Source organism: Mastigoproctus giganteus, chromosome 10 (genome assembly GCF_048544385.1).
Source record: "Mastigoproctus giganteus isolate SK-2022 chromosome 10, ASM4854438v1, whole genome shotgun sequence".
Classification (NCBI taxonomy): domain Eukaryota; kingdom Metazoa; phylum Arthropoda; class Arachnida; order Uropygi; family Thelyphonidae; genus Mastigoproctus; species Mastigoproctus giganteus.
Window position 1 is genome coordinate 17,582,570 of NC_143584.1, and position 17,145 is coordinate 17,599,714.

The 17,145-nt window shown below is 37.9% G+C and overlaps 1 protein-coding gene across 1 annotated transcript in view; it reads right to left on the reverse strand.

Moving 5' to 3' along the window:
- Positions 1-17,145, reverse strand: part of LOC150078812 (mitochondrial ribosome-associated GTPase 2) — a 53,915-nt gene that overhangs the window by 25,148 nt on the left and 11,622 nt on the right. Inside the window, exon 4 of the mRNA XM_090382377.1 lies at positions 10,346-10,461. Within this exon, the coding sequence (XP_090238503.1) occupies positions 10,346-10,461 (116 nt within the window). The remainder of the gene's footprint in view (positions 1-10,345; positions 10,462-17,145) is intronic.

Below are 17,145 nucleotides of genomic sequence, written 5' to 3' on the forward strand. Positions count from 1 at the left end.
GACCCAACTAACACTGCCTCGATAGCATCAGCAAATATTCTTGCACCCTTTCTATTTAAGTGTATCCCATCCCTTTTCTTCAGATAAGGTTCAGATGTATATCTTCAGTGATAGTGGAGGCAAATTTAATCCAGGATTCTTTTTTTCAGCTTTGCTTCTTATGTGTTATGCTTTTGTTTTAAGTTGCTTGTAAAAGTTAAGGGCAGTTGATGCCTGCAAAATAAATTCCACATTTTGTTCCTTTCTCTCTCTCTCTCTCTCTCTCTCTCTTTTTTTTTTTTTTTTTTTTTTGCATCATTACAAACATTATTCAACCAACGATTGGAATGACTGTAATGTCTTGTATTAGAATGAGGTATGGCAGTTATTCCAGCTGCTAATATCTGACCTGTGGTGTACGTGGTAACATCAATGGATTAATGTTTGATGATTTGGTCATCGAGTGATATGCAGGAAAAATACTTTGCCCATTCATATTTGTCATGTTTATGTCTGCAATGTACTTGTAGAAGTTTCTTCTACAGGTACTTCCCAATACCTTGTTTGAAGGTATTGGGAAGTGATCACTATTTAACAGGTTGTCTAATACAGACCATGCAATGCATAAGAAGAGGGTAGGAGGCAGAGAGAAGCCAATTGCTTAGGTTGATCTTGTGGAGAAAGTCATATAAGTGTGAAAGTCAGTGTTTAGTAATGAAAGGTTTGCCTGTCGACGGGACATTCAACTAGCTGTCCACATTTATCTGTCTGCAGGCATCCCATAGTGCATAGGCTGTTGAAGTTCCCTAACAGGAGGAACAGAGTGGGTAACTGTGTGACAAGGTTTCCAAGATCATTTATAGTGCATCGCGATTTGGTGAGAGAGATATGGAAATTAGCATTAGCATTAGCAGAGGCATATGATGCAAGAAAGCAAGCTTATTCAGCATCAGCCAAAAAAAAAAAAAAAAAAACCCACTCCCATTTCACCCCTCCGTTCGTTCGAAATACCTGTCCAGTTGAGCTTTAAATTTGTTTAGGCTATCAACTTCAACAACAAGTGATGGAAGTCGGTTCCACCAACCAACCACCCGCTGGCCAAAGGCAAATTTCCGCACATCTATCCGACATCCGTCCTTCCTCAATTTGAATTTATGCCCTCTGAGGTGATTATTCTGAGAAAGATGAAGAATCCCATTGGCATTGAGCATGCTCAAACCATTCAAAGCCTTATACACCTCTATCAGATCACCTCGCCGGTGCCTAGTCTCCAAACTCTGTAATTTGCAAAACTTAAGCCTTTCTTCGTAAGAGCAACCCTTTGTTCCATTTACTAATCTTGTTGCCCTTCTCTGTACCCGTTCCAGCAGCTCTACATCCTTCTTGAAATGAGGCCTCCAGACCTGTATACAGTACTCAAGATGTGGCCTTACCATTGCCTTATACAAGGGAATAATCACCTCCTTATCCCTGCTAGAAAAATCCCTGTATATCATTGACAAGACACCATGAGCTACTCTTGCAGCTCGTCTGCACTGCTCAGAGAACTTCATATCTGCCTGCACAATTACCCCCAGGTCCTTTTCATTCTCCACCACTGTCCGTGTAGTACCGCAGAGTTGATACGTTGCTCTGGGGTTACTGTTTCCCATATGCAGCACTTTACATTTGTCGATGTTAAACCTCATTTGCCACCTCTCAGCCCATCTGTTCAACCTTTCCAGATCCTGTTGCAGCAGCATAGCGTCAGTATTGTCCTTAATGATCCTGCCAACCTTTGTATCATCTGCAAACTTGGACATTAAACTTGATATCCCATCATCAATATCATTCATAAACACCGAAAACAACAACGGACCCAACACTGAACCTTGAGGAACTCCACTAATAACATTAGTCCACGTTGAGCAGTGTCCATTGATTACCACTCTCTGTCTTCTGCCACTCAACCATCCCCTTATCCATAGCAGCAATTTGCCTCCAATGCCACACTGCTCCAATTTGTGCAGCAGTCTTCCATGTGCAACAGTATCAAAAGCCTTTCTAAGATCCAAATATATAATATCAAAGTTATTCCCTGCATCCAGTTCTTTTGTGACTACATCATAGTATCCAATCAAATTGGTCAGGCAAGACCTGCCCTTAACAAAACCATGCTGCGTCTGAGCTATAACTGAATTCTTGTCTAGATGATCCTGCAGTGCTTCTTTAACCAGTGCCTCCATTAATTTACCTGGAACAGAAGTTAAACTAACAGGTCTATAATTACTTGTGTCAGCCTTTGATCCTCCTTTGTGAATTGGGGTTACATTTGCACATCTCCAGTCTATGGGTACCTCCCCTGAGTCCAAAGAAGCTCTCATAATTATGGCTAGGGGTTTGCATACTTCCTTTGCTGCCTCCTTTAATATAACTGGATAGATCCCATCCACCCCAGGTGCCTTTTTTATGTTTATCTTCAACAATCTCTCCTCCACTTTCCTCTCAGTTATTACAAAATCATCCAGCTCACTGCCAATGTTTACTTTACCTACATCATTCTCCTTCCTGAATAACTCCTCATGCGTGAATGTAGATGCAAAATACTCGTTTAGATTGTTAGCCACCTGAGCAGGATCCTCAACTGTTGAACCATCAATATCCAGTGGACCAATCTGATTCATCCCTTTCCTTTTCGAGTTCAAGTATGTAAAGAACTCTTTTCTGTTTTTCTTTGCATCCTTTGCCAAGGATTTTTCATAGTCTGCCTTTGCCTGCCTAATCTCCTTTGTTACTTGGTTACAGACCAACTTATATCTATCATAGGCTTCCATGTCACCCATTAATTTGTATGTATCCCATGCATTTTTCTTCTCTGCCACATGTCTCATTAGTTCATCTGACAACCATTTAGGCCTAAACCTTGAACAATATTTCTTAGTTGGTATGTAAAGCCTAGTAGCCTCCAAGATTAGTTCCTTGAATGCTTCCCATTTTGAGTTTGCTGTTGGTAACATCATCAGTTGGTCCCACTGTATAGAATTTAAATACTGTCTCAGACCATCATAGTCGCCTTTACGAAAACAAAAACCCTTCCCTTTACCTCTGATGGTAGTTACCTCCTTGAGTAAATCCCACTTCAACACACTGTGATCACTGCCACCTAGTGGTTCATTTATCTGCAGGTTCTTAATGCATGAAGAATCACTACTGATAATCAGATCAAGAGTATTGCTCCCTCTTGTTGTCTCCGAACATGCTGATGTAGAAAACAATCATCCAATAAATCCACAAAAGCCTTGCTAGTGTGCGAGTGACCAATCCACAAATTCCAGTCAATATCTGGGAAATTAAAGTCCCCCATTATAAGACTCTCTGATTTACTGGCCCACTCTATTTCCCTGTACAATATCTTATTATACTCATCAGAGTCATTAGGCCTATAGCACACTCCTACTCTCAATTTTGATTTCCCTATGCTTATGTCACACCAAACTGACTCGACACTGCCCTGTCCATCGATGTCGACTGGCTTCACTTCCTTGAACTTTATGTGTTTCTTAATTAATAGCATAACCCCTCCTCCCCTGTCTATCCTTTCTATACACATTGTATTCCCCAAATTCCAGTTCCGCATTACTTATATCTGTGTGACACCACGTCTCTGATATCCCAACAATATCTGCCTTTGATGTTTTGAGCAATACCTCAAATTCATCAAATTTATTTACCAAACTCCTAGCATTGGTGTACACGCAGGTATACATGCACCTGTTTCTATTCTTAGCTACCCTAACACAACCCATGTGTTTACTTGTACCGCAATGACTACCAGCAGTCTCTGAAATATCCTGCATCCTGTTTTTCAGACTTCTGCTCATTTCAATAGAAGCAGTGCAAGAATCACTTCCACCTCTGCCACTGGCTACTGTTAATCTATTAGTCCTTGTATCCCCCCCAACTAACACTGCCTCGACAGCATCAGCAAAAATTCTTGCACCCTTTCTATTTAAGTGTATCCCATCCCTGTAGAAGCAATCTCTCCTGTTAACAAGTACAGTCCAGGCTGAAAAAAATTCTACCCCTTGAGCCTTGCACAATCCCTCCAGGGCCGAATTGATCGACAAGGCTCTCATCATATACTCCCTCCTATCGTGTCTGGGCAGAATTGCAGACACTTTCAAGTTCAACCCTAATTCACGGCTTTTTTTCAACAGTGACCTGTACTTGCTAAGTAATTCCGCCGGTCTCCTACTCTTAATATCATTAGTGCCAACGTGTACAACTATATCACCTTTTGTGCCCTTAAAAGATGATATCCGCTCTACAACGTCATCAACCTTTGCCCCTGGCAGACATACCCTGGTCCTATTCCACCTATCCTTTTTACAAAGTATGTTCCCCGTTTCCCTGACAATAGAGTCACCAACAACTACTAGTTCCTGTGGGACCAGCGCATTCTGCCTAGGGGGCTGCTTCTGTGTTGCCTGATGACCAAGTGCAAGCTCTGGCGTTGATGTGGGCAGCTGAGAGCTTGATGGGCCCCTCAATTTATTTCCTTCGAGGGCATCCACCCTGTCCTTCAAGCTCTCATAAAGGCCCATAACAACGCTGAGTTGTCGCCTGATTTCCTTGCACTCCTTACATCGTGCACACACAAAGACATCCCCCTTGGCAATATCATGTCCCGTACCCGACTGCTCCGCAAACATCAAGCAAACAGTGCATTTTAATAGACTGTGATTAAATTAGATTAAATAAGAGTGAAAGTATTTTCGAGTGGCACATGTGCAGTAAATGCCTCTAACAAAGTGTGTAGTGAGATAAGCTTGGATGGAACACTGGAGTTCAGCAGAATGGCTACACCTCCAGGTGCTACAGTCCACTGTTTCAATCTCATCTGTAAATTGCATATTTTTAAAGGGAGGTTACTTGTTGTGTTAAGTTTTTTTCTTGAAGAGTTGTTGTAATTGGTTTTTAGGAGCATCAGCAACTAAGGCCATATTGCTCCATATATATTGTCTGCATTCTGTGATTGATTTTCTGTTTTTCTATTATGAAAAACCACCCTACCCTCTCCTGAGACCAACTAACCCATCCACCTTGTGAAAAAGGTCCCATAAAAATTCCTCCCATCATCGACATAACTTGAACTCTGGTCTTTTCTACCCAGCGTGGGAGGACAGCGATCCTACCAACTGTGCTACCCACAAGGGTTTCTTAAAGGGAGATGCCTATGGAATTACTATAATGCTTGATTAAGTCATGAATATTGTCGATACCACTTTGCAAACCTCTCCAATTCCACTGAGTGATATAGTGAATTATTCAGTTTTGAAAGAGGGATGATCTCTGCTTTTTATAAGATGCTTGTTTGTGCCAATCATGTTCATCATTTTCTTTTTTTTTTTTTTTTTTTAAGAACATATTGAGTAGCACAGCTCTGATTCATACTATCTAATTAACTTTTAAACTCTTATTGACTATTTCATTCACTTCCTGTCTCTCCAGCAGTAAACAATCGATACACACTACTATGGGATATTTTTTGAATGGCTTGGTACAAAATTACATTAAATCTACACTAAGGTACTCGGCCCAAAGTCACCATATTTCTTTTCTAAAATATTGCCTTCAAAACAACATCGTTCCGAAGTTTGCCAGGGTAAATTTAAATCAAAAAATATCAGGCATAAAACAACTAACACTGGCGACATCGCGTAATATCGTCAAGCTTGCCTTAAAATCTCGTTATTCGAATAAACAAAAATACCTTTCTCAGGTTAGGAAGCTTCGCGATAAATTAAAAAATTATCTACATCCGAACGATTGGTCTATATTGAAGACCTCCATAGATTTGCGACGGGAAGCATAGGCCTCAGAAATAAAAAACAGACACGTTAATAAGTTGCAAACATTATCGGATAGGTCAAGACACATTCATGCGAATTCTAACACATTGTCGCGGGATTGCGACCAAGTTCATACGAGTTGGGTGACATCCCCCCCACAGACACACAACGTGTTACCACAGAATATGTCAGCTAGTTCACGAACACCCCCTCACCAATTATCCAACGAACCGACATATCAACAGGTTACAAACCTTTCCTCGTGTACACTATCACGGGACCAGATTTCGCTTTTATCCAAAGGACTAAATTATAATTTACCACCTCGAAAACTGCCTAAAAAACAATGCGTAATTGATATCGAATTTGGACTTCGTAATGTTCCACAAAAATATATATTTATTCAACAAGTTAACCAAGTAGTGAATAACATAAAAGAAACGCGACTTCCTAAATTGAATACACATGACAGTTCAGCTTTACGAGAGCTTCGGGGAAATAAGGACATTATTATACAGAGGGCAGATAAAGGAGATACAGTGGTAATACTAGATAAACTTGATTATATTAATAAGTTAGATTCTGTTGTGTCAGATACCTCCACATATCGTGAAGTAGACCCGGCACTGTTTACCAATTTGGTCAATCGATACAATAAAACGTTAACCACGTATCGAAAAAACGACTACATTACCATGGTTCAGTTAAAGGAATTGAAGTCCAGAACATACAATATTCCTGCACTTTTTGGTCAGGTAAAATTACACAAGACTGGGTTTCCTATTCGACCTATTGTTTCCTACAGGAACTCGGCATTTTCATCCTTAGCCACACATGTGTATAACATTATAAAACCCTTTAGACAGGTAATACAATTTGGGATTAAGAACTACGATACATTATTTAATACGCTGAAAGACTGTAGACTCAACGACAATGACAATTTATTCTCACTAGATGTTACCTCATTATATACGAATGTAAACGTTGAATACACATTAGATATTATTTGGGATATGTTAAATAAAAACTCGACACCGATTAATTATACGAAGCTACCTATTAAGGAAATTTTTCACTTAATTAAACTGTTAGTTGAGGCCAACTACATCACCTTTCGAGACAAGGTATACAAACAAATTTTTGGATTACCAATGGGTTTGAACCTGAGTGGCTTAATGTCAGAGATCTATCTCTCAACGATTGAGCAGATACATTTGACACCTTTTCGAACCCGTATCACATACTATGGGAGGTATTTAGATGATGTTCTAGTTATTACCGATAGTAATACTATCCAAGACATTTTACATTCGTTTAATAATATTCATTCTAGACTCAAATTTACATTGGAAAGGGAGGATACGGATACTAAGTCATTAAACTTTCTAAATTTCACGCTTACCCGGGACTCGAATAGAATACAATTTAGCATCTATCGAAAACCTACAAACACCGGTATGCTTCTACATTATAATAGCTATCACCCGTTCACCTACAAAAGATCGATTATCTTTAATCAATTTCTTAATGCCTATAAATATTCAACGACGGAATCTGCTTTGGACTCAGAAATACAAATATTAACTAGCAGATTCTTAAACAGGGGTTATTCCATTACCACAATAAACCGAATTAGGGTACAAGCTAAGGATAAGATACAAAATACTACACCAATCAACAATAGTAACATCAAAAAATACTTTATTTCTGTCCCATATGTTGAACAGTGGCAAAAACAGCTTAACAGATTCTTTAAAGATACCGAATTTAAAATTGTATCTAAGCCAATACGGAAGTTACACACTATATTGAACAATCGCTCGGTTCTTTCAGCGTTCGCAACACAAATTAATGATCTGGTATACAACATTTCTTGCGGTGATTGCGACTCGTCTTATCAGGGTTCGACCCGATTTTCTCTTAATATTCGTGTAAATCAACATGAAGCCTCAGTTCGTGCTTCTCGTTCAGCAGCGTCAGAATTAGCCTTTCATGCCATTAACGAAAAACATACTTTTTTATTTAACGAAGCCAAAATACTTAACGTTCAACGTAATTATACGCGACTATTAATTGCAGAAACCGTTGAAATTAAATTACACGAGAATTCTGTTAATGTTCGGCGGCCATATTTGATCTCCGATTCGTGGACCTTTACGCGCATGCGCGAAGACAAATAATCTCTATTTAAGTAACAGGTTTAACCCGATTCGGTAATTTTCATTCCTGTGATCACGACATACGGTCGAAAAGCATTGTCAGCTTCAGGAAGGAAAATCGTTTTGAATATTTTCGTTTGATTCTTTTAATTGAGTTAATTTGATTTTTAATTGTTTTAAATTGATTTGTATTGTGTTAAATTGATTATTTAATTATTTATTTTTTACTCTAATGTACCGGTAAGTTTGCCGATTTTTTCGTTTTTTCCGTTTTAATTTCTGGAGGGTATCATACGGAAGGGTTCTACGCACCATATTGAGGTATACTCCTCTTATTATTTTACTAAGAAATATAGGATATCTAAACCATTACCTTCTGCTTTATATTTTAAACAGCAGAGCATGCAGTCTCCAAATATTCTACATAGAGATCAAGTACTATCTCTGAGCAAGCGAGTTCTGTTTTTTATTTGCTAGACACAGCTTTGAAGTACAATATGGCTTGAACGCACAGATCATGCCCATTCTGTAATTGATATATCCAGTAAGTGATACTAACACCTCTGTCTAAGTTGTTACAGTCTGGAAATTCCAAGTGATAGATGCATATTTATATACATTCTAGTTAATTTTACTTGTATTTTTGTCCCTCGGTAGATTATTTTACTTCTACCTTATATTTCTGATTTTTTTTTTTTTCCCTAGTTTCCAGAGATTGCATACTTTAAAGAAAGCAGGATGCTCACCCTTGCAATTAGAACATTGTGGTAAGGTGGCAGTATGTTCAGTTTGTGCATGATTCTTAGTTCAGCAGTTTGCACAATTAGCATCACCCTGGCATACTGTTTGGGAATGTCCAAACCTCTGATATTTGTAGCATTGTATGGAGTTGGGTATGTATAGCAAAATTCAATAGTTTAAGTATCCCACTTTAACTGAGGTCAGCAAATTCATTGAACTAAAAGTCAAATTGATGTTGCACATTTGAATTAGACTACCATCTTTTTGGATCGTTATTTGTTTTCTTTGTGTTGCTTTTTGATCTTGTAACTCCTGGCCTATCTCCTCTTTTGAGCAATTCAGCAGGCACACTTGCTTATAACTCCCTTGCAGGAGTTTAGTGTAGCATATGAAGAAACTTTAATTGAAATCCCACTTAACAATGTAAACTTTAAAATGTATTCTTAATGTTTAAGTTAAATGGTCTTGATCAGCAGGTCACCTGACTAGAGCATTTGACTATTTTTGGTGGTCCCACTGCATTTTCTGAACATCTTTGTATGATGAAAGGAAAGATTACTGATTCTCAAAGGTCACAGACAGGGTCAACCATATGACTGCTAATAGCAGTAAATCAGACACTGATCACAATGCTTATTGTTGCACATAGAGATCTCAGTGGGAAGAAGCAGATTGGGGGGGGGAGTCCAGAAAAATGTTCCTAGAACAAAGGAGTTCCATTGTGGTGTCCCCATCCTGTGCAATAACCAAGAGTAGCTAAGCCAACATTCTCCTGCAGTGTGCCATGCATCATCCATTAGCTACCAGAATCAATAAGCCACCACTACTGATCTGCTCCATCATATGATTTTGCTAATTACACAAAGGAATTACTTTAGGCTAAGTGTCTGAAATAAAAATATTGAAACAGTTTTATGTTTATAAATAGGTTAACAAATAAATATTTGTCCTTACAAAATCAATGTCATGAGGAGCTTACTAATGCCTTATTTGCATTAAATGAATGCTGTTCAGTAAGAATGAACCATGGATTTCCATTACACCGAAAACTGGCTTATAATTTTTGCCATAAATTCATTTCTGATTTTTACATTTATTTTATTCACATCAGTAGGTATGCCACTAACAAGAGCTGCACATGGCATGTGGGCTGCAGAGTTAACACATTAGGAACATAAGATATGTTCCTAATGTGTTAGGAGCACATTAGGAACATATGTTAACATGAACACATTAGTTAAAAGTTGTCTAAATCCCTGTTTTTCTGCAGGTTCTGCAGAAAAACAGGGATTTAGACAAATTTTTACAAGGGAAAAAAGTGCATGTTACGGCCTAGAAAATACAGTATGTTTTAAAAACTTATAGATGTGACAAGAAGCACCAAATATACACTGTCAACCAAAACTATCACTTCTTCAAATTAAGAGGACGAACTTAGTCGGGATACACATACAACACTACAAAAATTCAAGCAAAGAAAATATAATGAGCTACATATTAAAAGAGGAATGCCATCATGCTGCTTAATAGTATTATTGCAAATGTATTCCACACTAATTTACGCATTATTACTAACATATCCAGCTGTAGATCTCAAAGCTTTACAGGATAAAATTAATTTCAAAAGCCTACCTCTATTATTATATGTTCTGCATTTGCTCCATGCATATGTTTACTGCGTCCCTTCACTCCTGGATTTCCAAAATAAAGAGACTTAACATTTTCTAAGGACTTCACATTTGTACTGGCTGTAAACAAAAATTGTGCTATCTGTAAAATTTTCTCATAGAAAAATTAAATATTTAATTTTTAGAATCTGTTTAAATCAGAGATAAACAAATTATGGCTCATGGACTCTTTCTAATGTGGCCCACTGACCTGCAAAAAGAAAATTGCCATTAAGCCTGTTTCACTCCCCCTTCTTATTTTGAAATGAAATTTTAACCTTCCATGATTTATATAGCTTCCAAAAAATGCTGGTTTTGTTTTTCTGTTATTTTATCGAATCTGGTAGTGGGAACATAACCTCCTATGGAATCTTTCCCATCAGCAATCTCCAAATGATGGCACAATATTATCTGTTTTCAACTCCATGTGCTACTTTTCATGTAGCACATGGAGTTGTCAGTCTAAGAGATACTAAAAGTTATACCATCTACTTTTTTTTCATAAATGTCTTGAGTATACTGGATGTTAAAAAGTATATTAGCATTAGCATTAGTAGAGGCATTTGATGCAAGAAAGCAAGCTTATGCAGCATCAGCCGAAAAAAAAAAAAAAAAAACCCACTTCCACTTCACCCCTTTGTTCGTTCAAAATACCTGTCCAGCTGAGCCTTAAACTTATTTAGGCTATCAACCTCCACCACAAGGGATGGCAGTCTGTTCCACCAACCAACTACCCGCTGGCTAAAGGCAAATTTCCGCACGTCTATCCTACATCTGTCTTTCCTCAATTTGAATTTATGCCCTCTCAGGTGATTTTTCTGAGCTAGAGGAAGAATCCCATCAGCATTGAGCATGCTTAAACCATTCAAGGCTTTATACACCTCTATCAGATCACCTCGCTGGTGCCTAGTCTCCAGACACTGTAATTTGCAAAACTTAAGCCTTTCCTCGTAAGAGCACCCCTTTGTTCCATTCACTAATCTTGTTGCCCTTCTCTGTACTCGTTCCAGCAGCTCTACATCCTTCTTGAAATGAGGCCTCCAGACCTGTATACAGTACTCTAGGTGTGGCCTGACCATTGCCTTATACAATGGAATAATCACCTCCTTATCCCTGCTGGAAAAATTCCTGTATATCATTGACAATACTCCATGAGCTACTCTTGCAGCCCGTCTGCACTGCTCAGAGAACTTCATATCTGCCTGCACAATCACCCCCAAGTCCCTTTCATTCTCTACCACTGTCAGTGTAGTACCACAGAGTTGATACGTTGCCCTGGGGTTGCTGTTTCCCATGTGTAGTACTTTACATTTGTCAATGTTAAACTTCATTTGCCACCTCTCAGCCCATCTGCTCAACCTTTCCAGATCCTGTTGCAGCAGTGTAGTGTCAGTAGTGTCCTTGACAACCCTGCCAACCTTTGTATCATCTGCAAACTTGGACATTAAGCTTGATATACCATCATCAATATCATTTATAAATACAGAAAACAATAATGGACCCAACACCGAGCCCTGAGGGACTCCACTAATAACATTAGTCCACGATGAGCAGTGTCCATTGATTACCAGTCTGTCTTCTCCCACTCAACCACCCCTTTATCCATAGCAGCAATTTGCCTCCAATGTCACACTGCTCCAATTTGTGTAGCAGTCTTCCATGTGCAACAGTATCAAAAGCCTTTCTAAGATCCAAGTATATAATATCAAAGTTATTCCCTGCATCCAGTTCTTTTGTGACTGCATCATAGTATCCAATCAAGTTGGTCAGGCAAGACTTCCCCTTAACAAAACCATGCTGTGTCTGAGCTATAACTGAAGTCTTGTCTAAATGATCCTGCAGTGCTTCTTTAACCAGTGCCTCCATTAATTTTCCTGGAACAGAAGTTAAGCTCACAGGTCTATAGTTACTTGTGTCAGCCTTTGATCCTCCTTTGTGAATTGGGGTCACATTTGCACATTTCCAGTCTATGGGTACCTCCCCTGAGTCCACCCATATGTTCCCCAATGGGTGGGTGGGTGGGTGGATGGATAATGGATGGATAAATTTTTTTCAGTTCTCAACTAGTATCTCTTGATTTGTGGGAGGAGAAATCAGCAAATTACAGGTATAACGGAAGAAGCAAAAACAGATATGCACCAGAAAGTCAAACAACAAGAATGAGAGAAATTATGTAAATCCTAATGAAAACCAACAACAGTTTTCACTTGAATGAGAATGTTTTTAACTCCTCAATAGTTGCTGTCCTTAAATAAAATGTAGCTGCTTGCACAGCATTCAACATTCTAAAATAAATAAGTGAAAATGTTTTTTTCTCCAAATATTAGTTCAAAAGACCGTTACACCATAGTGAAGGATGCATGTTTTTATTATGCAAAATTCATTGTATACAGGTAGTTCTCGACTTTACGAGTTAATTCTTTCCTAGTACACACTTGTAAAGTGGGAATTTATTTCCTATAGACATAAGGTTAAAATTAGTGGTTATGTTCTCAACAATGAAATTAGTTAGCTAATTAGTTTATGTTTAAACAATGATTGATTTATCGAAAGAAATGAAAACATAGCCTGTAAAATCAAGCAAATTATAATAATAAAGAAATTATTTGTGACTTACAAATGTTAAAAAATGTTTATTCTTTATCATCATTGACTAAATGCACACTCATTATTGGCTCGTCACTCGTTGGTTTGTTGCACAAGGAGTCGTCTTCAGAAATGTTTCAAGAGGCGTTTGTTTTCAAGATAATCTCTTTTAATTATAATCATGATTGCCTGCATAAGCATTTTTTAATGGCACACACAAATTGCAACCAACACGATTTGCACGGAGTAACAAGTTTACGAAGCTTAAAAAAAAAGGAATGAAGGGAAGATTCTGAAAATTTATTTGTTTTTATACAATTGAAGATTTCAATGAAGGGGAAACATGTCTCACCAATGTAAAAACCACACAATTCCAGCTATTGGTATTTTCGCAAATGCAAGAAGATCGAGTTTACTACCCGTTTATAATTGCTTGCAGTAACAGAAAAGCCCAATAAACCAGAAAGTGCAAATTGTTTTTAGTTTCATGGTCACAACCTCCAGAAATGTGCTTTAGAAAAATATCACAAAGGTGTTTAAAATTGTTTCTTATAACGGAACATATGATAACAATGAAAGTGTAGTGCATTTTAATGATTTGAAATAGTAACTAATACAATTTACAAACCACACTCATGACCTTTATATGGCCTTAAAGTCACAAAATGGCATTTTAGAGAGATAAATAGCTTAGTTATACAGCGAAAATTTCAACTTCCAAGACCTTAAAACGAATTACCAAAAAACAATGTGTTGTTGGGGTCACATTACAATATTTTAACAATGCGATGTTGTCTCTGGAACTGATTAATATCGTAAAGCAGAGTACACTGTATTGTATAGCTATACACATGGTTTGGAATGCGGTATTTATGAATGTTTAACATTAACTTTTTACAATTAATGTTCATGTTTTCGATTTTGTTGATACTTGATGGGGGAAAACTCGTAAACCCAGGAACTCTTAAAGTAAACTCGTAAAGCGAGAACTGCCTGTATTCACATTAAACTGAATGTAATGTGAATACACAAGGAATATATTCTACGTAGTATTGGTGTAAATACACCATAATTAACCCATAAACTTGAACTACGTATGTAGCGTAGGAGTGGCAGTGCGTAGCACACGCTTCTTGATTAGACCGGGGTTCGAGCCCGTGACCACCAAATACGGAGGATGCGGAAAGGTCAGAGAATGACCACTGCATATCCCCGGAGCAATATGGCCTTAGTTGCTAATGCTCCTAAAAACCAAACAACAACAACCAAATATAGTAATGGCTTTCCCAACTAAAAATAACATATTTGTTCAGCAAAATGTGGCCCATTATAATGGTTATCAATGAAAAGCATTTTTTTCCCATGTCTGAGATTTTAATTTAATATATTGGACAACTTGATATCTGGTGCTGATATCTTTTTCTAAGCTAGGAAGATACAATAATACACTATTTACTTACATATTAATGAGTTCACACAAAAATATCATAGAAGGAAAAAAGATGTCAGCAAGGCAAATGGAGAAAGCTAATATTCAGACTACTCGCTGTCCACAGAAAACAAATGACAGAATTATTTATCACTTCCAGCAATTCATTCACAAAACAACTATCCCAATTCCAACAGCCAAGTTCGCAGTTATGAGCAATCAACAACTATGGCTCTCCTAAGTAACAAAACTAGCAGTTGTAGCTGTTGTGAATCAGATGCCAGATTTCTCCCATCCAGGCTGGTCAATTTTTTTTATCTCAGCATTTCCTTTTCCTCCATACTCCAAGATTCAGATATGTCTCCTCACCAAGTTTTCTAGCTAGCCAGTTTTAAGCAAATAACATAATCCTATTCCATTTACTGCTGTAATATTGTCTTCATCAGCCACATAACCCTGGTGTAGGAATACACAACAGTTGGCTAGCTTTGGTCTTCTTCAGGCAGTAAGACACTAGCTTTCTAGTGTCTTACTGAGAACACTAGCTTTCTCTGTGCTTTAATGACTTCTATTTTCTTTCTACATGGACTTATTATTAAATTATAGTCCTAAAATATCATTATCAAAAAGGAATAAAACAGAAAGAAATAAAATGGATAATGAATGCTGAGTTTATCAAAATAAGCGGATCAATGATTATTTTCTTATACAATTGAAAATGCCCTTGTGTTTACTTTGTTTAGAATCAGTTTCTGTTATGAAAAAATATATAGTCTAGATAACACCAAATGAAAGTAGTGTAATCCAGATTCTAATGTTTTCATTATAAAAATTATCAGGTTTAACTTAGGGAAAAAAAAAACTAAAGATGATGCTAAATAACTAGAACACACTCTGTCAAAAGATCTACAGATGCAAACACTAATGTTCATGCAAGTTACACTGTCGGTAAGAAAACTGCTCAAGAACTGTACAATAAGCAGATTAACAATTTTCTGGCAACATAGAAAATGGCTTACAGAAATTTTAGTATTTTTTACTGGCTATTGATGAAAGTACCAAAGTATCAGATACAGTCCAACGAGGTTTTGTATTGAACATTTAGTGAAATACACCATTCTTTGTTCGTAATAGGAAATTGCAATGAATGGCATTGATTTAATTGTATCTCATATTGTGTTTTTTTTTTTTTTTTTGGTATTGTTGGAGAAATACCATCGGGACCTGGAGCTTTCTTAGCATCAAGGTTCATCAAAATCCTGACATCCTTTTGACGGAAGACCACAGGAGGCATTGAACGGAGCGTGTTGGGAATGGTGGGAGGTGATAGATCATTAATACATGAGTGGGAAGAAAAATGGGATGCTAGCAGGTCAGCTTTATCTTTGGCTGAAGTGACAACAGAACCATCTGGTTTGGACAGAGGTGGGAGCAAAGATGGGCAAAAGTTGCGGCCAATAGCTTTGGCAAGAGACCAGAATGCTCGGCTACCATTAGGGCAAGAAGCAAGTTTTCTACTCTTAGCCTGTTCAAACTCTAGTTTGGACTGATTAATAACTGCTTTACAATTGTTACGAACTTTGGTGCACGCAGAAAATGAAACAGAGAATTAGAAACAAACCAATTACGATATGCAACATTCTTCTCTTGAACAGCCTTAGCACATTTGTTGGAAAACCAAGGTTTAGATAAAGGACAAGATTTTAAAGTGGAGTGTGGTATAAAGGATTCCATTCCTGCAAGAATAGTGTATAGTGCGTTTAGGGTCTAACGGCACCAGGGGTTTCCCCCATCTCCGCGTAGTATACATTGTGGTGTGATACAGAACACTGTAGAGGCCAGAGGTTTTAAAGTGTATGGATATTGTGGTGTGTAATGTTTTGTACCATTGTTCATCTGGTCTTTTAGCCGTTGGGTCTCAAATGAGACCCCATCTGAGCAACGTTGACATCAGAAGTTTTGAAACAGTAATCTGACCAAAGAAAAGAAGTCTCGCAGGTCATCCCATTTTGCATTCTTGTAATGCCAAACAACACGAGGTTGGGAATAGCCATGAGATAAAGGTTCCATTGAAGAAGAGACAATCACCAAGTTGTGATCTGAAGTGCCTAAAGCACCTCTCACTTTGACCATATACTTAGAAGGGTTGTTTGTGAGAAAAAGATCAAGCGTATTGGTATGATTAGGATTGTCCGGTATTCTTGTAGATAAATGAACAATCTGTGCAAGGTCATTAATAACTGCAAAAGCCTCAGCATCTCGACCAGCTGGGTCGGTGTGACTAGAAAACGGAAGCCAGCTGGAGTGGTGAAGATTAAAATCACCATGGAAAATTACCTCACCGTTAAGAAAGTCAGACTGGAGAAAGTCAAGTTGCAAAGAGTTCCAACTGATTAGCGCAGTTGGGAGAATGGTAGAGACAACAGATGAATTTGAGACAATGAGGTAGAGAGATTTTAAGCCAGAGAAGATCAAAGAGAGGAGATTCCAAATTGCCAAGTTTCTGACAGGTAACATCAGAATGGACATATGCACAAGTACCACCTTTGAGGCGAAAGGAATCATACAGCGAATAATTTGGGCAGCTGAGATGAGCAGTAGTTGAATCAGACGATAACTGAGATTCTGTCAGAAAAAGTACATGTGGTTTGGCACACTGCAAGTGGAAATGGACATTTTGATTAGAATTGAGACCACGTATATTTGTGAAATGAATTAAGAAGTACTTGGGAGGTTTAGATCTTTTCGCA